The 22,120-nt window shown below is 39.2% G+C and overlaps 2 protein-coding genes across 4 annotated transcripts; one reads left to right on the forward strand and one right to left on the reverse strand.

Moving 5' to 3' along the window:
* The first annotated feature begins 478 nt into the window (after positions 1-478).
* LOC113676563 (protein canopy 4) lies at positions 479-3,786 on the forward strand. The gene is made up of 6 exons (XM_027193232.2): positions 479-1,302; positions 1,385-1,481; positions 1,698-1,792; positions 2,530-2,657; positions 3,205-3,322; positions 3,461-3,786. Exons 1-6 carry the CDS (start codon positions 996-998, stop codon positions 3,568-3,570), a joined length of 855 nt encoding a protein of 284 aa, XP_027049033.2. The 5' UTR covers positions 479-995; the 3' UTR covers positions 3,571-3,786.
* On the reverse strand, positions 3,421-21,656 carry LOC113676562 (ATP-dependent translocase ABCB1). 3 transcript variants are annotated; one of them, XR_016179631.1, is made up of 28 exons: positions 21,485-21,656; positions 18,540-19,879; positions 18,071-18,269; positions 17,514-17,638; positions 16,481-16,597; positions 15,951-16,005; positions 15,650-15,760; positions 15,273-15,380; positions 14,945-15,070; positions 14,289-14,492; positions 13,730-13,900; positions 13,104-13,265; positions 12,727-12,772; positions 12,504-12,640; positions 11,601-11,741; positions 11,268-11,366; positions 10,744-10,821; positions 9,887-10,667; positions 9,449-9,714; positions 9,075-9,152; positions 8,346-8,584; positions 7,932-8,032; positions 7,394-7,534; positions 6,368-6,512; positions 5,872-6,069; positions 5,162-5,368; positions 4,623-4,754; positions 3,421-3,917 (listed from the first exon to the last, which is right to left on the reverse strand). XR_016179631.1 is itself a non-coding variant. In XM_089181896.1 (28 exons), the coding sequence occupies exons 1-28, from the start codon at positions 21,530-21,532 to the stop codon at positions 3,714-3,716; spliced, it is 5,709 nt and encodes a 1,902-aa protein (XP_089038022.1). In that variant the 5' UTR covers positions 21,533-21,656. The 3 variants fall into 3 exon arrangements, 2 of the variants coding, with proteins under 2 accessions (XP_089038022.1, XP_089038023.1); XM_089181896.1 differs by having other exon boundaries at positions 3,714-3,917; positions 8,396-8,584; XM_089181897.1 differs by lacking the exon at positions 21,485-21,656 and adding an exon at positions 21,079-21,319 and having other exon boundaries at positions 3,714-3,917; positions 8,396-8,584.
* Between the last annotated feature and the right edge of the window lie 464 nt (positions 21,657-22,120).

Genomic DNA, 22,120 nt, shown 5'->3' on the forward strand with positions numbered 1-22,120 from the left:
CTTTCATGCGTTTTAATTATTTCCGCTTATTAATGAGCTTCAAAGTTTTCTTTTAGGAGCTTCAGAGATTATTATTTCTAAACAGATCATATAACAGTTTAAAAACGTTTCTCAAGGAACACCTGCGCTCCAAAACTTCCTTGTAAAAGTTTACCTTTAAAAAGTTATTGGTGAAATATCGGAGAATGCTTTTTAAAAACCTTTGTTAAGCGATGAGTCAAAGGAGGAGGATATATCACAATATGAAAAAAAAATTACTGAAAAAGGGAACAATACGAAACAACTGAGACAAAAAAAATCGTAGAAACACTAGAAAAGTCCTTTTACTTTTCCGTTTAATTAAAGTTGTCTTATTTCATTTTATATATTATATTCTACAAATAAAACATGAAGCTTCAGCGTTTGAATAGAAACTCAGTTGTGTTTCAAATTTCAGGTTCTAGAAAGAATAAAGTGTCATTATTTCTCCACACGGAATAGTTCGATCTTCATGTTTACCCAGCCGACTGGCTCCAGCTGCGTTTGCGACACGTCATTTGTAACACGCACAGACAACGGGTTCGCTTTCTTTAAATCCATCAAAATAACTAGTCACTGAAGAATACTGCAGTATGATTTCTCTTTGCAAACGGAGAAACTGGCGGTGAATAATCATTTTTAAAGCATTCGAGTTTCAGTGGAAGGATATCTCTTTATGAACACTAAATGGTTTGTCTCATTGCATACATTAGCGATTAACAATAGAACAAATTATACAATGGCACTGTGCCACGATAAATAACAATGAATGAGACAAACGTCCTCAACGATTGTCAACGATCTAAACTTTTTTCGCTTGCTACCAATACAGCATAACCGTAACTCGCACAACTGATTGAGTGTCACAATCCGTCTTTAGTTTTTTATTTCCTTTGTGCCCACTCATCTTTAACAAAACTTCGTTGAAGAAATCCTCGACAAGTTTTAAGCTATTTCCACCGAAGTGTGCATGGAAAATGCGTTTATCTTCGAGGTATTGCACGGCTTTTGTTCTAGTTTTCCTATGGACTACAATATACGCTAAAGACTTTGAGAACGAGTATGAAATTATCGATGGAATTAGAATCAAAAAAGAATCGATTGTAACGATAAAAGAGCAAGACGACAAGAAACGTGAAAAGAACGGACGATCAGACTTGGATGAAGGCGAAGAAGTTTCGGAGGAAGACGAAGACGATGATTATGACGATGACGAGGATGATAGCGATGATGGGGGAGAAGGAGACTTAGAAACAGCCAAGCATCTTCCAACAAAATGTCATGGTGAGTCTAAATAAACGAAGCTGCCCAAAGGAAATAATGAATGCTTGTTATTGCGAGTGTAATACTTTGTACTCTTTTCAAGTTTGTAGACTATTGGCGGTTGAAGTTGAGAATAAGCTTACAAAGATTGCAAGGATTAGAAAACCCCGGGAGACCAGGCCTCCGATTTACTACAAAGAGTAAGAAATATTTCTTATTTATGATTGAAATAACTCATTGTTAGCTCATTTGTTACAGTATGTTATTCGTGCATCTTAAAGTAAGCAAAAAGGATCCTCTCAGACAATAAGAAAAGGATATTTGTGAACTTTGAGGGAACGAAGATCTCTCTCATCGTAATGCACCATTTTTTTAACACCAGACAGCCTTCATTTTTTATTTATCTTCCATAACAGGGAACTAGTTATGTTGAGGGTTACGGAGAACATATGTGACGCAATGACGAAGTACAGCGTCAGAGCAAAGGTTCCTTTTAGATATAAACGGGGAGGTAAGTACCGTTCCAAACGTAAAAAAACTATAGTCAAAGGGGGAGAGGCTTAGGCATGCAATATTGAGTTATTGATGTTGGCAAAAGGAGGAGTTTAAGTGTAAATGCGGGCTTGTTTCAGCAAGCTGACGAACCTTGCACCAGTTTCTGTAGCATAAGTCGTTTAGAAGTACCTATAGTAAGTAAATTCCTAATTTATAGGTGAATGGTGCACTAGTTTATCAAAGATTACACCCTTGCAATCCTTTTCAGTCAGTCGCTATTCATTTCAATGCTTTCTCTATCAATTTAAAGTTCATTGATCACGCGAAGGAAGTCATAAAAATAATACTACAGATATATATCGTGTTGAAGACCAGTTTCTCGTGACTCACAAAAACTTTTAGCTATCACGCAGCAAACGATAAGATTGCGCTTGCAGTCCACAGATAAGCCGCTTGTGGGACGCGAACGGTGTATAGGTTTTAAAGGCGCTACGTTCCGAAATTCTAGTTCAAGTGTAGAGGAATATTTGACGAAGACCTCGTCAGAAAACACCAAATAAAATTAAAGTTTAAAGCAAAAGTAACAAGGGTAAGTAATGAACACGGAATGCTAATGGTGAACTTGAGAGATAAGGATTCTTTTTTCAAGATTGGTTGAACATAATGGTTGAAGATAGCTTCTGGAGTAAAGAACAACAAAGGGTACAAACAAGGCTTTAATACCTACAACATTGTGGATTTTTTCGTTTTCAGTAAAAAGTATATTCCGCAAGCAAATTGAAGAGATCACAAAAGATTCTCGAATTCAAAAGTGGGTGTTTGCTACGCCAGAAGAGGACATTGATGATCCAACAGGCGAAATAAGACGGCTCAAGGAACAGGTGCGCCAAATTCAAATTGTAAAAAAAAATTGATTAAGTAAGTAAAAGTTTTCATTTGTTAAATTCACTATAGTTATAGCATTTACGTTAACTTTGGTAACTTTCTTCTATTAAGTTACTACCTAGAACTGAATTACATTAATTGTATGTGAATATGACATATTTCAGGGTTTAAAACATTCTTCTAATATAAATTAGAATTTTTTTTTTCTGCAGTTGGTGCTCTGTCGTAATGACTGATATCGAGAGAGTATCAGCTGATATTCTCTGCTGATATCAGTTGTTTTCTCATTGTACTATGTAAATCGTGCTTTGTCTATGTACACATGAATATACGTTTTTTCCTGTACAAAGTGTAAGCGACATTGACATACAGCTATAGTCCCGACATTCTGATAATCAAAACTAGTAGTGGTTAATCTCTTAAAATCTACCAGCTTACAAACTAGCTTTAGACAACACACACGCGACTACCTGTATCAGTTGAGAGACCAACAGCGAAAGCAAACAATTCTCAACCTTTTTTTCCATTTTTCCTTTGATATAGTGCCACGAAATGTTAAAGGAGACGCAAAAACTGCTCATCCATTGGTTTATGAAGGCGCAATCTCGTGACTTGACCAAATGGCTCTGCGCCAGGAGAGTTTTAGTTGAAGACGACAAAGGTATGTATGTTTATTTCCCTTAAATAGTTGCGACGTACATTACCATTTATTTCGTTAACCACCGGCACAAGGCTACTTTCATGCAATTAACATCTCAGTTAGAATCTTGATAAAATTTATTGTCTTCTTCTTCCACAGGATGCCTACAAGTTGAGATGCCCAGGAGTAACCGAGTTGCAGCATTGAGACAAAAGAAAGAAAAGATCGCAGAAAACAAGACAACAAGTGCTTCGCATGAAGAACTTTGATAAATCATAACTATGATTAAACATAGTCTAACATTTTATTTGATCTTTATATATTTTAATTCAGGAAAAAAGATATAAAACACGTTCATAAAGTTAGAAAAGTTTTTCGCTTTAGCAACGTCTTAAAATATACAAAAAGCCACCTAAAACTCGTCAGCGTCTGCTAAATTTGTTAATAAATAAAACAAGCGTCTCTGCTCCAGAAGGTCATTCAAACTTCCTTGTTCAAGTATGCGCCCGTGGTAAATAAGAATAATGTAGTCTGCAGTTTCAATTGTTTGTCTCCGTCTTGTGAGTATGATACAGGTTTTATCTCGGCAAAGGATATCAGTGGCATCAGTCACAGCCTGCGGACCAAAATAGGTCAATTCATCGTGTTATTTTACTTCTGAGGCAGTCATGAAACTCATTGGAAAACGCCGCGAGATTGGGAAGAAAACATCACTGATTGACTGAGTGACTAAATGACTGGCCAACTCTCTGACAGACTGACCGACCGACTAACAGACTGAATGACTAGCTGGTTCACTGACTGACTGAACAACTGGGTGAGTAACTAAACGCCTGACTGAATGCCTGACTGACTGAATGACAGACTGACTGACTGACTAGCTGGCTCACTGACTGACTGACTGAATAACCTAAATGCCTGACTGACTTACTGAGTGACAGACCGATTGACTGACTGACTGACTGACTGACTGACTGACTGACCGACTGACTGACTGATTGATTGACTGAATGACAGACTGACTGACTGGCTGGCTGGCTCGTTGACTGTCTAACGACTGACTGGCTGGCTCGCAGACTGACTGAACGACTGACTGGTTGACTGACTGGCTGACTGAGTATGAACAACCGGACAAAGGAACTGACTGGCTGGTAATAGGACTGACTGACTAATTGACTGACTGTTTACGTGATTCACATAGGTGGACGACTGAGTTAATGAATGACTGAATGAAAAAATGGACAATAGATGAACGCATAGATGAACGCATAATCCAACAGTCGTTCGTTCTAATCTCTTTCCTTAAATATAATCATAATACCTGATCTTCTTCTTCCAGCTCATCTAAAATGATGATTGGCGATTCTCGGATAATTGCCCGTGCTATAACGATCCTTAGTTTCTGACTGTCGCTCAATTTGATTTGATCTTCATCAGGAATTGTTTCATAACTCTAAAACAGACAGCGAGAACGAACCATTGAAAAGGTTGAAAAATGAATAACTTATCTCCATATGGAGCTATTTTTCAAACCTTTACTTTTTACATGATTACAATCAATGAATCAGGAAATTAATGAATCACTATCAACGATAGAAACGCAGACGTTGCTATACCACGTTCCTCAAAGTTTGGCAAAAAATTAAAAGAATTTAGTTATGCTAACCGAAGACTTTTGGAGAACTGATGTTTTACAGTGCTTATATAGGGAGGAACACTTTCTTTTATCTCTGCTTCATTATTTTAGCCTTCTATTTTATTGGCTCGAATGCAAACAATTGTTCTCTTTTGAAGATCAACTCTAAGTATTTGTCACTCAAAATGTAGCAATCTGTACGATTTAGTTGACCAGTTCTTTACCTTTGGCAAATCCACGATAAATTCGTGTGCATACGCTGAATAGGCAGCGTCCTCAATTTCCGTTTGTGTCACGAGTCTTCCTTTGTCGCCATAAGCAACATTCTCAGCAATACTGTAATGTGACAGGAAACATCGATGGGACACTACTGCATGATGGGATCGTAACCAAGAAAGATCCAGATTGCGAATATCTGCTCCATCTAAAAGCTAAAACGAATGCAGAGTTAAAAACGTATATGCAAACGAGCCCTAATCGCTATAATATATGATAGACGACGCTGCGGGGGCAAAGGAGAATTTAGTATACACCATTGACTACAGAGCAAGCTTAGTTAATTGAGGGACGCATTCAGAAAAATAGAGGTGTCCATTTTATGAAGACAACAGATGATAAAGTCGTAAGAAAATGTTTTTAATCAAGATCAAAGACTGCGTCCATTGAATAAGGCAGTTTATCCTTTTAAGATCTGCTTTTGTGCTGTCGCTCTTGTTGCTGGTTTTTTTGTTTGTTTGTTTGTTTGTTTGACTGTTTGTTTGCCTGGCGCGGGACGGGATTTGTCGATGATGCGTTCAAAAAAGCAAATAACTAACATTTTGTTGAAAGAAGATCACTGAATGGAATTTTTTAGCTCCATACAAGATATGAGGCAAAGTTACATCGTTTAGAGAAGTGTTTATTGTAAACTGTAAAATGAACTTATGATGTTTACCAAGTTTCCCTTGACAGGATCAAAGAAACGCTCCAATAAGAGTTCAAACGGATTCACTTTATCGCTGTCCAGTTGAACAATAGCCAGTTTTTGTCCACTGCTGACCCTCACGCTCAGCTGGCTCAGTAGCGGAGCGTCGTTATGGAGTGGATCTGGAAATTCAACATGTTTAAACTCCAAGTTTCCTTCAACCTCATCCTGCGTGAAAAATTACTTTAGTTTAACAACTTTCAAAATCTTCTGATACCAATAACCAGACTTTTGATCGCCCGTTTTTTCTGTTATTCATATATTTAAGTGATTCCTTACAAAATCTTTTTTTTGGTAAAACATGAACAACTCTTTCCTTTTATTAAAGCATCTCTTAACTTTCATGCATGACATCTCGGTTGGAAACTCTTTAGTTCACTTGCAAATCAAAGGAACGAGGCAGAGAGATTATTGAAGCCTCATTAACTAATGGTAAACTCACAAATTAATCATTGTAAAAGCTCACCAACTTGTCACCAATGTGATCTTGCACGTCTAGTGACTCGTCGTCAAAGAGTCTGTTCAGCGAATCTTCATTCTCTTCATGCGCGTGGGACGGCGCTCGTGAGCTTGACGTTGCATACGAACCAAACAGTACAGTCATTAACACTCTAAAACAAAAGGAGAAATATTTTTATCACATAAACTGCGGTGTTATACCGGGATTTCCAGCTCTGAGAAAAGCTGCAACAGCACACGTGAAAAAAAATCGTATTTTTTCACGTGTGGTGATATAGCCAATCGGCTGCTGACACATCACTCGCCTTTGGCACCACCAAGTCAGGTTGAAAAATATGAACAGCAAGGCCTTCACAATTCTCAGTACAAGTTGTTTATGGCGGCTAAAACACTAAAAAATCCGTATCGCTGACAGACTGTGAGGTTCAAAATTTCTTAGAAGGGGAAGGAAATCAGTATACTAAAAGAAAAACCGAAAGTTACATATTCAGTGGCTTTGGTGTTAGCATTTCTCTCGGCTGGGAATGAAAATTGACAACTGGAAGATTTACCAGAGGCCGATTTTGGCCGTTAACCTGAAAGACTTCTACTGTCGGTAAGGAAAGAGTCAGTAAATAAGAATTTTGTAAATTGAAAATTATGACCATTGTTGTTTTTGTAATCATGATTCAACGCATTTTTTCCATCTTAAGAGTTAGCGCCAACGCACCACTCTACGATTGTTATTCGGGGATTGCCGATTCATTTATTTTCATTCATTAATGAAGTCGGATTTTCTTTTCAGTAAAGGGCTATTGTGTTTATATGATAAACAAAATAATACATACTTGTTGTTGCTTGTAGATATGGAATTTCTCTTCTCGTGTTCAACTCGACATCTCACTCGTTCGCAGCGCTCACTCGTGAGCTATCGAGTGAAACACTCGAAGAGAAATTCCTTATCTAGGCGCGCCCATGTATTATTCTCTATATAACGGCTTGTACCACTTGACAATAAGTTAGTAGGAGTGACAAGAACAAAATGGAAAATTACCCTAAAACTTCAATGGCAGCCATATCCCTTATGCTGATTAGGTAACATCCAAACCTAAGTGCACCTGCGTAAATGAAGAACACCATAGCTTGTCCCAAAGCGAAAGCAAAACCACTGGCAATAATCTTCTTCAACGCCTGTCTGTGAGAAAGGAAAGTCAACGGTTGAGCAATGATAACTGAATACAGTCAAAATTTCGGACACAATGAAGGTGATAGGTAGTAGTTAGTGTCCTCAGATTGAAGGCGTAATAGGTTTGAAATAGGGTACTTTTTGAGGCGAAGAGATCATTACTAAAAGTTAAATTCTGCTAACTTGTTTTACAAGAAAAGAGAGAGAGAGCCTGCAAAGAGATTAGCACGAAAACTAAGCTTTATGGTCTGAGGGTATGATTATGGTCTATTGTGCGTCTTCTTTCAGAAAATTTTTTGGTAACCGCACAACAGAAGCTGTAAGCTACAAAAAAATGTAGTTGATGATTAATATCATTATCTTCGAAAAGTAAGTAAAGATTAGGAACACAAGTATTATTTATTACTTATATTTTTCGAAGATTGCATCCTTGTATTTCTTCGCGAATTTATTTTCCATTCCAAGGGCGGAAATTGTTTCCATTTTCTTGAAGCTTGTTTTCATGAGCTACGATTGAAAAGAGAAAAATGGAACGATGAGCAAAAGGGCCTTTTGTTTAAAATTTATTCAGATATATTCGAGAACTGACTTAAATCGAGTCTGTCCGTAGAAATACCACGTAATTAACATTTTAGAGCAAATTTGTTATTATGCATTGGCAACTTTCTACAGAAAACATGTGAAAAAAGGAGTTACTTCGAAATTTTTTGAGACAGCAAAATATTTTCTTAAAAGTCAGAGTCATTGCAGTCACAACCAGAGAAAATATCGAGGTGTAATTTAATAGAGACATAGAGAGACATAGAAAGCCAGTACTCACAATGTCTTTCTAAATAGAAGAGAGGATCTGCATCAACATGGTGCACTTACTGCTTCGACCCCTTCTGGTTCCACCGTGGCGTCAGCTTCGTTCTGTTGAATCCGATTAGCCAGCCCAATTATTGGCAGTCCAGCAAGCACCACTAAGGTCATCTTCCATCCGTTGTAAAGAGCCATGCCGAGCGTTGATACTGACGAAATGGTCTCCTGTACTTTGGGACCAAGGTATTTTCCTATAGACTGATAGAGCGAGAGCATCATTGTACCTCATAGCACATATTCTGTGTGTGTCAATTCGGCTGTACGTTCGTGCAGCCATCCGTTTCTACACACAATTTTCGGCAAAACTAGGCAGGATAATCTTCTTCAATTGGCTCCATCAAATTTTTTTCACCGCAAACGGAACCTTGGGACACACTTTTCTTTTTCTCCGCAAGTGTGGCTTAAGAACACAAACACTAAAAGAGCTAGATTTTAAAGAATTACATTAGTTCTTTGGCTGAAGATATTTCAACATGACAAGTTATTGATGCCCTAAAAGTCATTATAATATTTTAACATTGTATCTCGGACACTTCTGCTCTGATACCTTAACAAAATCAAATCTACCGTAACAACGACGATCAGTGATCTCAAACTTTATTCTATGAAACATTCTAAGCAAGGCTGACGGAGAAACAGGTTATATTAGATTAAGGAATGTCAACCTCAGCTTTTAAGAGACACTCACATTTTGTAAAGCTGCCTCTACATCCTTTTCAACTTGGCTCATGAGTTGATCCGCTTGCTGTTGTGGATCTGGCAAAACCTAAAGGCAAATAGAAATAAGCTATTGCCGTTACTTTCAATTTTTTTAACTTCAAGCGGCCGTTACTTTCAATTTTCTTAACTTCAAGCGCTTGCCCAAGTTCTACATATTCCTCAGTTGTATAAAGATAAACTTGAACACAAAGTGCTAGTGTTTTCAAAGATGTACAGGCGCGCTACACGTGCCTGAATTATGAAGGAAAAGAAATTTTAGGTCTTTAAATGAAGGCTTAAGGTTAGCTGAGATTAAGAGGGAAATTTCATCATATCGAATTATTCAAGTGGTTTGCAACTCACCAATAGATCTGGTCGTGGGTTTGGTATATTTGGGGGGAGCCCTATTCCCTCTAAATCTTGAATCCCTCGTTGATCAGCAAATGAAGGCACGTTGTTCGTATTATATTGTGTTCCAGCTGGCACAACACCATACGTGGAAGGTAAACCTCCATGAGGCACCTCACCAGAACTAATCTGCGAGCCGGGTACGAATGCCCCATAACCTTCCATGGGTGTACCAGGTAAAGGTACCACTCCTCCGGCTGATGCCACTCCTGTTGGAATCCCTGCAAACGGTAATGAGCCGGGTATTAAGCCAGAAACGTGCAACTGGGGATTGTTTAATGCAAGCTCTGTCACTCCTGTTGGACTAAGCTGTGTCAAATTACTGGGAAGTCTTTGTTCAAGTCCCAATCCACAGGATTGACTCCTTGTGGACTGACTCGACTGGAATGTTACCTTGTATTTGTGAGGGTGAAAGCTCTGTGGGCACAACAGGAAGAGAAGGTAGATTTAGTCCCATTGGCTGAGGTGTGTATGCGTCACTCGTTTGTGGAATCTGGCCAGAGGGAATTGCTTTCATGCCTAATGATAAAACCTCGGGAGGAATTGCTCCAAAGGATGGCAATTGTTCTGAAGGCACACCAGGTACAGGAGGAACACTCAGCCCACTGGCTCTAGGAAATACAGAAGATACATCACCCATTCCTGCGATTTGTTCAGACAGTCGTCCTTGCAAGCCTGATGATAACGATTCGGAAGAAATCCCTCCTAGAGATGGCAACTGCTCTGAAGGTAAACCAGGAACAGTGGGTGAGCTCATTGGCGTTGACTGCTGTTCACCACGAAACGGTCCTATTGATCCAGGAAATATCGATGATGTACCATCAGGCATCCCCGGGATTCTACCAGACGTAAGAGCTTCCATTCCGGAGGGTAATGATTGAGAAGGGATTCCAAACGGCTGCGTTCCAACACTAGGAACTGCTACGAAGGGGTTTCCCTTAGACTGAGCTAACCCTCCTCCAGATTCAGGCGTGAGAGGAAGGCCATCACCCATCCCAGGAATTTGGAAGGTTGGCAATCCATCCATTCCTGTTGGTAACGTTTGAGAGGGAATTCCAAACTGCTGTGTGGGAACGCCAGGAACGAATGGGAGGTCAAAACCTGTAGAATGGGGAATCTGCCCACCACCACCAGGAAATACGTCACCCATCTCTGAATTCTGAGGCACTGAGTTCTAATTGAGGAGATCACACACGTTAGCACCTTTTTGTCTTGAGTGATTTTAGAAAGAAATGAGATTAAACCCTTACTTTGTTTATTGCTGTTTCAAAGGCCAGTTTTTGGAGTCGTGTCTTTAACTTCTCCGCAGCAAAGGTGAGCATAAATTTCTGAAATTGAAAGTATAAAGAAATCTGTAACTATGTAATATATGAATAAAACAATGTCTAGTTTTATTCAGAATCAAAACCAAAATAACTTGAGATGAACTTAAGAATTAATTTAGAGAGAAAAAAAAACAGTAATACACGTTTCTATAGCATGCGAATTCTGATTCTCAGAGCCAAAATTGCGATTCTAAATTAAAATGGATCGAAATCCTTCCATGACAATTCAGAGCTTGACCTTTTCAGCCCAATGAAACTTTGCACCCGTTTTCGAGTGTTCTGCATCTTGATTGACGGCAGCCCTCATATTCCGTATGTTATCAAAAATACGGTTAAACTCATTTTTCTGATTTACTATTGTGATAAGCAGTTAGTCTATTACCTGCAGCGTTCATGCAATATTTTCCGTCTCTGATATATTGCCGCTGCGAAGCAAAAGAGATTCTTACCTCGATCGTGCCACCAAATCCTACTACTGCTCCAAGTAAAACAAACATACTCGCCCAGAAGGGTCCTTCACGAGCAACTCTTAGAGGATCATTCATAAACTACAAAGAAAAAAAGCAATGTGCCGTTTAAAACGAATCAAAACGTATGATTCAAAAAGAAATTTAAAGATATCATTTTAGGCAAACCAGTTTGGAATATCAACAGTGATATAGTGTTACGGTATTGTATTGCAGTTTTGTAAAGAATTAATAGCGCCTTAACATATGTAGCTTTTCCAGGAGAGAGCCAGAACAAATAAGCTTAGTTCATATTCTTCTGTGTATGAAAGCCACCTTTTGTATCTCTCCAAATAGAAACGAGAGGCCCGGGGCGATCATTCCTGTGATGGCTGCTCCTAGAGCCCCCGATAACAACAGTGGTAGGTCTTGAAGCTGCATTCTTATCATTTTGTACGCAGCCTCTCCTTCGTTTAACTGAAATGCGATGTTTAAATATTAGTTAGTTATTAAAAACAAGAAACCACATAACTTCTCACTATATTTCGTTGCTATATAAACTAACAGAGGAAACGAAGAATAAGTGCTTTGATTCCCAAAGAAAATGGTGTTGATATTTTGTATATAGAAGGGATCTCGGTTGTGCCCGCCAGAATAGGATTACATTTGTACTTCTTTAGTCGTGATACCAGGTGGCTCTTCGCTGTTTTCGGATCGAGTAAGAATAAAGAATACAAAACCCTCGAGGAAATGACTAGAACCAATCACAAATCTAAACCCGCATGTGACACCGGATGCAAGAATCGTACCCAAGCTACAGCGGAGGGCGAGGGGAACTCTTCGCACTGTGCCATCCCTGCTCTCAAAATTTTTGATTGAACGCAGAACTACTCTTTTAATCTATTCTCAAAAGAAAGCGGCAGAGAAGATTGTAGGTAGTTAAGGTAGGTAGGAAGCTAGGCAATTACGTTATAGAATAGGCAGAAAGACTAAGAAACAGACAGCCGGGTACGTAGGTACATGCAACGGGGCAGCTGGACAGGTAGCTAAAGGAGGGGGGAAGCGAGGGAAGGGAGGAGTGAGGAAGAGAGAAAGAGAGAAAAGTTAGGTGGGAGGTAAGCAAGTAGTTTGGCCGACTAAAACACGCTCAAGATTTCACTTTCACATCATCGTGTCCTTTTTCACACACACAAAAGATCATTACTTATTTGTTTTAGCTGAATCAAGAACTTGTGTCACCTTTTCTTGGATCATGTGCCGGATCTTGGATACGAAGCCTTTCACTTGCTCTGTAGTCTCTTCTTGGGTCTGCGTCAAACCAGATTCCAGCTCTTCGATGCCATCCTTAAACAGCGACACTTCCGATGCAACTGGTACTGTAAATCACATAAAAAAATTTTACCTGAGCTCAGATCCTAAATAATTCTTAAACTGCACAATACGATGGAGAGGCTTGTCTCACCAGTCTTCAATAATTTCTCTTGGTGTAGCGTCTGAGATTCAAAATACTGAAAAAGGAACAGTTTAAGTGTCTTTAAGTTAACAAGTCGTAAGTTATTAAATATTTCCTTAGTTTCTTTTAGAGACCTAGAGAGATTACACCACAGCCTCCTTTGCACCGAGTCGTTCTTTGAAATGTCGCGTAAGGGAGCGGTGCGTGACAACGCATAGAAGTAGGCCGACTTGACCAACTTTCCTTTTCTTTCTTTTTTTGCATCGTCCAACTTTCTGGTTATCGATATTAACATGGAGAAAAGGGGGAAAATGTTTCAGAACTACCAGGAACATGTAACTCTAGGTACAGAAAGCTGGCATAAAACCCAACTTAAGTCAACTGACCTGTAAAGCAGCCAGATATCTGAATGCCCCTCCTGACATCATAAGTTCCTTGGGACTCCCCTGTTCGATTATCTCACCATTATGAAGGACAACAATAGTGTCTGCTATACGCGCTACGGACACGTGACTGGTTGAAATTACCGTGGTGCGGCCAAGCCTTGCCTGAAACGTTCCACATTTTATATAACAAGTTGAGAAGGAAAAACCTATCATACCCAGTATTGATTGACTCTCCTTTATTTTCATTTATATGGAATTTATAATTCATGCTAAGGCAGATATCTAATGAATTAGTTCTAGGTCTTTGCGGTACGATGTACACTTTGTAAAAAACCATTTTACCATCACGCTGAGAATAAAACAGGATATTTATTGACGCTATCATTTTTACTGACATCTGATTCGTCTTACTTCTATACTTTCCTTGTAAATTAGGTAGTGTGGTTTGGTATAGTATCAGGCAACTCGTGTTTTTGATATTGTAAAGAAAAGTTACAAGTTATTTTATTATGAGAGTAGAAGGGAAAGCTTCAAGAAGTAAACCAAGTTTGCGCGTGAATAGTTTGATTTTTAAAACTGTGGTGTTTACTTTAGAGTAGAAATAAAGTTGATATTAAGGCACGTACTTGGTTTAAGTAGTTTGTCAAAGCATCAAGGGCAAAGTTGTCCATGATAGACAAGTCTTCCTCCCACAACAATATCCGAGGATTTCTGATCAATGCCCGTGCCAACGCTATTAAATGTTTCTGATAAGAAGTCAGCGGAGATCCGTCATCACTTAGCACCGTAGCATATCCCTGGATTATAAGCAAAATAATTTTCCTCCATCATTTGATGGAATTATTACTCCATTTGCAGAAAACAGAATAAGGAAGGTGATAAACTCTTGGCACGGTCGTCTAATTTTCAGAGCATAAGACATTGACTATTTTTTATACTTTACTCAGAGCTTTGACGCTTTCCTCTTTGCTGATCTCAGCAGTATACAGACAGCATGTTATATAGGAGCCTTGCATATTCCCTAGTTCACCATCGTTTGCCCTGGCTCAGTGGTTGAACATCGCAGGGCCAAATCCGAAGTCCTGGAGTTCGTTTCTTTGGATTTCTTCATACCATGCCCTCACAGAACCAGTGAAATATTTTCTACGTCATAGAAATGTTTGAAAAATAACTTGTTTCACTTACGTGTGGCAAAGTTAAGATGAATTCATGCGCCCCAGCCACCTTTGCAGCGCGCACTATTTCTTTCAAAGTGGCTTCACCTTTTCCGTAAGCAATGTTATCTGCTACTGACGTGTTAAAAAACTCAGGTTTCTTGTGGACGATGCCAATTTGCCGGCGATACCAGCGTCGATCAAGAAAACGAACATCTTGCCTGTCGAGTCGGACCTTGTAATGTGAAGATAAGGTTAGCATAAGGTTAAGCTTATCAAAAAACCTTCGCGCGGGGCCGTACGATTCATTAAAACAATACTACTTATTCTGGGTTGGATGCCAAATGTATGCGTCACAGAAGGTTCCCACGTTGAATTAAGATTGCTCACTTAACCATAATTCTTTACTTACAATCCTGAAAAAAAGGTCAAAGACGTTATTTACGCAAGAAAAAGTGGTATTTCTCCGCGAACATTAAAATCTAGAATGTCCGACACCGATACCAAACATTTTCAAGCGCACTACGTCTCCGGTATACTTAAGACAGATATGTCAAGCCAAAACGCGAACAGAGCGGGAAATTCAACGGCTGAAACGTCAAATTAGTGCTTTCAGATCGCGCAGAGACAAAAAGAAGGTTTTTTGAAAAGGGAATTATGGCCATCTTTTGAGACTCATAAACCTACTTTCCCGGTTTGTGGATCATGAATTCGCTGGAGCAATTTTATCAACGCGCTCTTTCCGCTGCCTTTGTCTCCTAACAGAGCAACTGTCTGATTCTCTTCCACTGTGAAATTGATGGATTTAAGGACCTGTGCAATAAAGTAAGAGAAAAATTCGTGTGTTCTTCAATTTACAAACACGAGTCAAAAATAAGAAAATCGTTCAAAGAAAAATCCATTTAGGTGACCTGAGATGTTACGCAAGCAGTTGACGACAATTTCTTTCTTTTATCTCTCTTTTTGCAATTAACGAAAGAACTTCGGACGAACAGTATACCCTTGTTTGACATACCTGATATTCAGGTCGAGAAGGATAATGGAAGTACACGTTAAACACATCCAGTTTACCAAGAACTGTGTCAAGCTGACTAGTGGCCTTGTCAAAGGGGTCTTCATCGGTCTAGGAAGGAAGATAAAAACCTTGCCATTAGTTTGCTCCAAATGTAGTGCCATGCATCGCCATGGAAAGTTGCGTGAACTCTGTGCGGCATCTCAGAGGGTACTTTGCCACATCTTCTTTGAGTTTGTGTATCTTGCGTGGAGGCTCTCTTTAGTGCGTAGCCTGCGCGTTTCGAGCGATGTTAGCGCGCGAAAAGTCCTGAAACGAAAATGTCTATGCGACATCTCAAGTAGTGAATATCATAAGAGTATTAGAACCTGTCTCATTACCTCTGAGATTCCAAGCAATGATGATAACGCCATCCTGGCGTCACCGATATCTTCAAGTTGCTCTCCAGTACCTGCTATTTGCATCACACCAGAGATGATAGCCATAAATATCTACAGAGATAAAATGAACAATTATTTTTTCACTGATCATAGCTCTACAATGTGTCAATTTATCCAGTCGAGAATTGATGGTCATCATGGTTAAGCTGAAAAGACATACACACAGATAAACGGGCAATCTTTAATCAATCAGTAATCAGTAATCAGTAACTAAAAGCAATAAAGTTAAAACATGACCAACCGTCATCACAGCTCCTGGAGTGATACTTCCACCTGGTAGTAGAGTAGAACTATACCTAGATAGGTTCCAAAAAAATTCAAGTTTATTCCGTATCAAAAAACTGAAAAGCAGAGTCCATTGGATGGGGTCGCATCTTCACGACTGGATTGACTATTATAGGTTTGCATTTTTTAAAGAGTTATTAAAATGGGGTCGGGATTTTTGGTGTTAAAAAACTTCTTGTAAGTAGGAATTTAATAATGGAAAGATTCGTGGTTTAAAAAGTTTTCGATGAATTTCGTGCTGTTGTTTTAATATTTGATATTTAACATTCCGTTCTTCACTAAGTTGGGATGGCGAGAATTACATTTTCCAAAAGTGACCAAGATGGGGTTAATAACTGACCAAAGAACAGCTTATAATGGGGTAGAGGTTCTGACAGACCAGCGGTACATACCTAAGCAAAAATTGACTCATATAACCACTCCCGGAAACACATGTCAAGAAAAAATTGTATTACATTGTCTTCACTTTGATCTACTTTTACTTACCAAAAACCCAAGCCGAGAAAACCAAAAGCCAGTAAAGTGGTGAGTCCTTTTTGCACACCAAGAATGAGACTTTTGAGTTTATTGAGATTGTTTGCTGCTTCTACTTTACCAGAATATCTGCAGTTTAACAAAGCTTTATGAACAAGGAACTATAGACAATTCGTTGTCAGGAATTAGGATACAATGCGATATGCAAAAATATGAGGGAAATGTCATTTTTACTTATCGTTTGGATTGACTATGCGATTGACCTACTAACTGACTGAGGCACCGACTAACTGTATTATTGACGACTGACTGACTGAGTGACTGACTATATTACTGACGACTGACTGACTGAGTGACTGACTATATTACTGACGACTGACGACTGACTGACTGACTGTATTACTGACGAATGACTGACTGACTGTATGACTGACGAATGACTGACTGAGTGACTGACTATATTACTGACGACTGACTATTACTGACGACTGACTCACTGACTGACTGACGACTGACTCACTGACTGACTTTATTTATTATTATTACGACTGACGACTGACTGACTGACTGTCTGTACTACCGACGACTGACTGACTTTATTACTGACGACTGAATTACTGATGAATGACAGACAGAATGACTGACTGACTGACTTTATTACTGACGACTGAATTACTGATGAATGACAGACAGAATGACTGACTGACTGATTTTATTACTGACGACTGACTGACTAACTGTATTACTGACGAATGACTTACTGACTGACCAACTAACTGACTGACTGTATGACTGAGTGACTGACTGACCTATTGACTGTGTGACTGACTGACAGACGATGAGTGGTTTAATGACGATTGACAGACCGCCTGATCACCTGGGTTTTTCAATTCTTGATTGACTGACTGATTGAATGACCGTTTGACAGCCTGACTGACTGAAAAAGGTTATTGGCTCGATACAAACGATTGGCAGCGAAATTATCTTCCTTGAATTGAAATATCAGGGGCTCAGTTCATTTGAGCATGTGTTGTTATTTACTTGCCTAGCCTTCTCTAACTTCTCCCCGGCATATGACGCCACCGCTTTTATCGACCCCATGCTCTTCCTGGCCAATCCACTGGCGCGTTTCATCAACTCTTCCTTCTGCTGCATGACAAATGTTTGAACCTTTTAAAAAATGGCGGATGAATAAAATCAGCATCGCACCAGCGAAAACGAAGATCTTCATTTACCTACCATGATTTACACTGTGAATTGCTATCGTTCGTGTCTCTGATTGGACGAACGATGTGATTTCACAGTCTTTCGCTTTGTACTTCACAGTGCAAATCTAAGTATGTATGAAATAAAAATATTTGCTTGAACGATTTTTATTCACTCGATCTGAAGCATCAAAAAACTTACCCACTTACCCCACTCGTTCGTTTTTTCAGTTGATGCATTGCAACTCGTGAGTAAATCGTTCGTGCGCGTTTTCCATGGAATAACGTTTATCCGTAAATTTCATCACCGTATTAAGACCCTCCGTTATATCTACACAAAGTCCACTTGTGAAATTGGAAATAGGTCGACATCAGGTGGATCAACACTCTACCTTACCTTGTCGGTTATTCCCTGAACTGCTACTAGCACAGGTCCAGCAGCCATCATCACTAACGTGATTTTCCAGTTTTCTACGAAGCTGACCAGAAATCCCGACAACATACTCGACAAACTCTGAATCATGTAAGCGATTTCTCCTCCTAGTCCCCCGCTGAGCGCGTTCAAGTCGCTTTGACTTATAGCTTCCTGTGGATCTCTGTCAAACAAAAATAGTCAGAAGTTATTCTAATATAAATACATTATACCTTAAACCTTAGTGCTTAACCCTTGATGTTACGCTTTGATTAACACCCCTCCTCCCAGAGACTCTCAAGTTTCTAATCCCTCCCCACCCCCGTCTCCCTCTTTGGAGTGAATCGTGACTTCCAGTCTAAATGCATCATGAGATGTATAAATATGAGATTTTTTAGTGCTTGAGCAATATTTTCATTATAAAAGGGTCTGTTGCAAGATGTCTTTTACTTACGTGAGGCCTTGTAGGTTGACCACGCCTTCGTGTATCTTGGTATCATAAAATCCTGGGTCCTTGTCCATCATTGAATCGGTTAAATTCTCGCTCAAGTTTCTAACCCCTCGCTCGGAAGCTATGTTCCACATCACCATCTGTCCGTATGCAAAAACCAAGGTTCCAATGGCGGCGTAAACATAATACAGAGCATATTTGCTCATGTTCTCCTCAATTCTGTCCTGTATCAAGCGGCAAGATCTCGTGATGTTTCTTAGCGTGTAGTTTACGTTATTTGTTTCAGGTAGGATTGTGGGTGTGGGTGTGGGAGCCGCAGGTAATTTCTTAATACTCTGGACTTGACCAACATTAATGCCGTCATCGGAAAACTTTTGATTGGTTTCTCTGTTTGTTCTATTTGACGGCTGTACTGTTGATTTCTTGTCAATTACGTTCCTCTCGGTTTTTTTTCTTGTGTTATCGGAATTCATCTTCACTTTAGACTCACTTTTCTCTCTACGATATGCTTCCATTGAAAAAGGCTTGTATGTTTTCCTTGTTTCCTCATGCTTGCCGACAAAATGTTTCTCGAAATCCAATTGAGAATCAACGACAGGTTTAGAAGTTTTACCTTCGATGAAAACTTTCTTTCCATAAGACTCAAGTTCTCGTTTAGTTTTCCTAGAATTTCCAAAGCCCTCTTCCATTAATTGCTTTTTCGAACTTGCGTAACCTAATTGATTACTGAAAATGTCAGCCTCACGTTTGAAATAAAAGAAACTTACATGACTTTCTTTCCCATTTTTTTTAAGAGGACTTTTCATTTCATGTTTTCCTTCATTAAAATGACCGATGATTTCCTCTCCTTTTGCTTTACTTGTTTCTTCTTCTTTCGTTATTTCGTTTAAAAACGCTTTCTCTTTCAACTTAACCATTTCAACACGCGTTCCCATGACAATAATTCCCATCAACTTTGTTCCGTTCAAAGCAGTGCCGTTTAGCACTACTGAAGGAGATGTTGCATTATTTTCATCAAGAGCCGATTTATGCTGCAGTCTTCCATTCAAACCAACAACCTTCACTCTAATTCCAGTCTCGTTTACTATAACTTGAACAGACTTTGTTTTTGTGGCATTTATAGCTGTTAACCCACGGGGCTGAACCATTTCCAAGGTCACCACATTCCTTAGCAGTAAATTTGTAACGCTTTCGTTTAGAGTACAATTCCAGTTTTCGCGGATGACAAGCTCGTCAGTAAGTTTTCCATAAATCATGGCTCCCAGAGAAGGTATCAAGCCGTTTGCAACCGCCATGAGGGACCCACATATCATAAGAACTTGAGAGACAAGATCTGAAACAAACTAATGATTGTGCAGGGCAATGAATCATACTTCAGTTTTTTTTCCTTTTTCATTATTAATTACCGTTTTCAATTGAGCGTCAAAAGTTCACGCTCCGATTAGCATTGGCCTTACATCACTATACTGTGTAATTGGTCTGTAGAACTTGAGCCATCTCAACTAACTGATGGAAACTTGGAACAATCACAACTTGGTCTCTCGCTTTTCACTGCATATGTGATTATTCACCTGTTTCTACACTGATTTCTCACTAGCTCCTTTGAGCATTTCTAATCAAAGCCAAAGGCTCTGCTCCAAAATGAGATAATAACCGATTCTTGCAGTCAGTGAGTTTTTTGACAAGCCTTACTGATCGAGCGCCACTTGCATAGGAGTAATGAATATGGATCGCCACAAGGTCAATGTATCATCAAAATACGACAGGTCCACCGTGATTTATCAAATTAAACAGGTCAAGTGAAGAGGTGTTAGACCGATTTTTCATGGAGAGGGCGTCGTAACGAGAAACCAAAGTAGTTATAACGGCCAAACATACCAGAACAAAGGTAAATTTAAAAAGGAGATAATTACATCCCATAGAAAGCCACTCAACTGCTTCGTCAAACGATGGAAATCAGGAGTGATTGGTTTTCGTTGGCATGTGATGAGGTCGAGAACGAAGCGTGTTTTCTCTTAACCAATCTCATCCCGTAAGGTAAAAAAAACCCACAGCAATCCCGATATTCGAATTATAATCGCTCCACCCATGCGTCAGTGATCCAGGTTTCTCTATAAGAGTAATCTTTATAATAATTAACTCGAGGTTTGGCCGATTAAAATTCTTTTCTGTCGAGCTATGGAGCCCAGCAGTATTATGTTATCAGTTTAGAGCACACTTCTCTTAATAACAAAGAAAACATTTGACAATTTGGAAATGCATTTGATCGAACCCACGCCAACAAGATTCTGAACTAACCCGATTAACTCGTTTAAAACGCAAAATGGATCCAGCCGCCAAACTTGACTTATCAATTTGTTTGACAGCAGGCAATAATTAGTTGTTATTATAACCCAAATTGTATGATCATTTAACCAAGGAACCAAATGGACTGTCATAAAACCCACTTGACAGGTTCATTACCCGTAGGATCTAGGAAGCTTCCAGTAACAGAAAAACTTGAGCTTTGAATTGGCAAATTGAAGAGAATTAAAGCTCTTACCTTCCCCGGTTTGTTTTCCTCACCCTCAACCATTGTCATCTAAATAACATTTTCTTCGAACCCGCGACTAAACCTCGTCATATTTTGATCTCCTTAACCTTGGGTTCAAGGAACCCACCGCGATCTCCTCAAAGGCCAGCTCCCTTAAATTCTGACTATTCTGAATCAGCGAATCCCAAGCGATCTAAGTTTTACTACAATTTGTTGTTCAAATTTTTGACAGGTTTTAACACCTTGGACTGTAACCAAAACATAATAAGTTAACAAAAGCAATAATTTTTCATCTAGCAGGTCATAATTCATTGATTGCGCGGGTGCGAAAACTTCAAACTAATAACAAATAGACCTACGTTTGTACGTTAACAAATTATCTAGTAATTTGTAACGACAGCGTCTTTGTACTTACCCGAGCCAACCATTCAATGTCCTCAGAAACGTGCCTTAAATCAGACATGTGAAGGAGAACGTACTATTGTGATAAAAATTCTCAGAAAAACCAAACTAAACTTGACTCAGTTTTTCTGTTCGGAATCAAAAATTTACTCCAGTGTAACGTTACGTCTCAGAAGCTGCCAAATCCCTTTACGAAGATTTGAAATGTTCTCTCCTTGCTTAAAATCTGATTCGATTCAGGTACTAAAAATGCTATATTTGACGGACTCGGTGTTGTTCAGATACTTTCAATGGAATTGTTTATCTAGATCCCCGCTGCTCGATTAGGTGCCCCACTAAGATTTTTCGCCCTACCAGCAATCTCTCTTTGGTGGAAAATGTCACGAAAATTCGCTGAAAGCTAAGAAATGAATTTTATCTCAAAGAACAATCGAGTATTTTAAAGTCATGACTTCAACTCGCTATATGTGCGTTGTAAGTAAAAGAGATTTTTACTTTTTCTACTATTGGCCCGTTGTAAGCAAAAATAAATGGAAATTCGAATATTTACATTCGAGTACAAGGTTGCGAGGCTTTCAACGCAACTTGGCCTGGCTTTTCGTCTCCCAAACCATGCCCTATTAATGACTCAAAGAGTGCACCAAAAGGA

This window comes from Pocillopora damicornis, chromosome 9 (genome assembly GCF_964200805.1).
Source record: "Pocillopora damicornis chromosome 9, jaPocDami1.2, whole genome shotgun sequence".
Classification (NCBI taxonomy): domain Eukaryota; kingdom Metazoa; phylum Cnidaria; class Anthozoa; order Scleractinia; family Pocilloporidae; genus Pocillopora; species Pocillopora damicornis.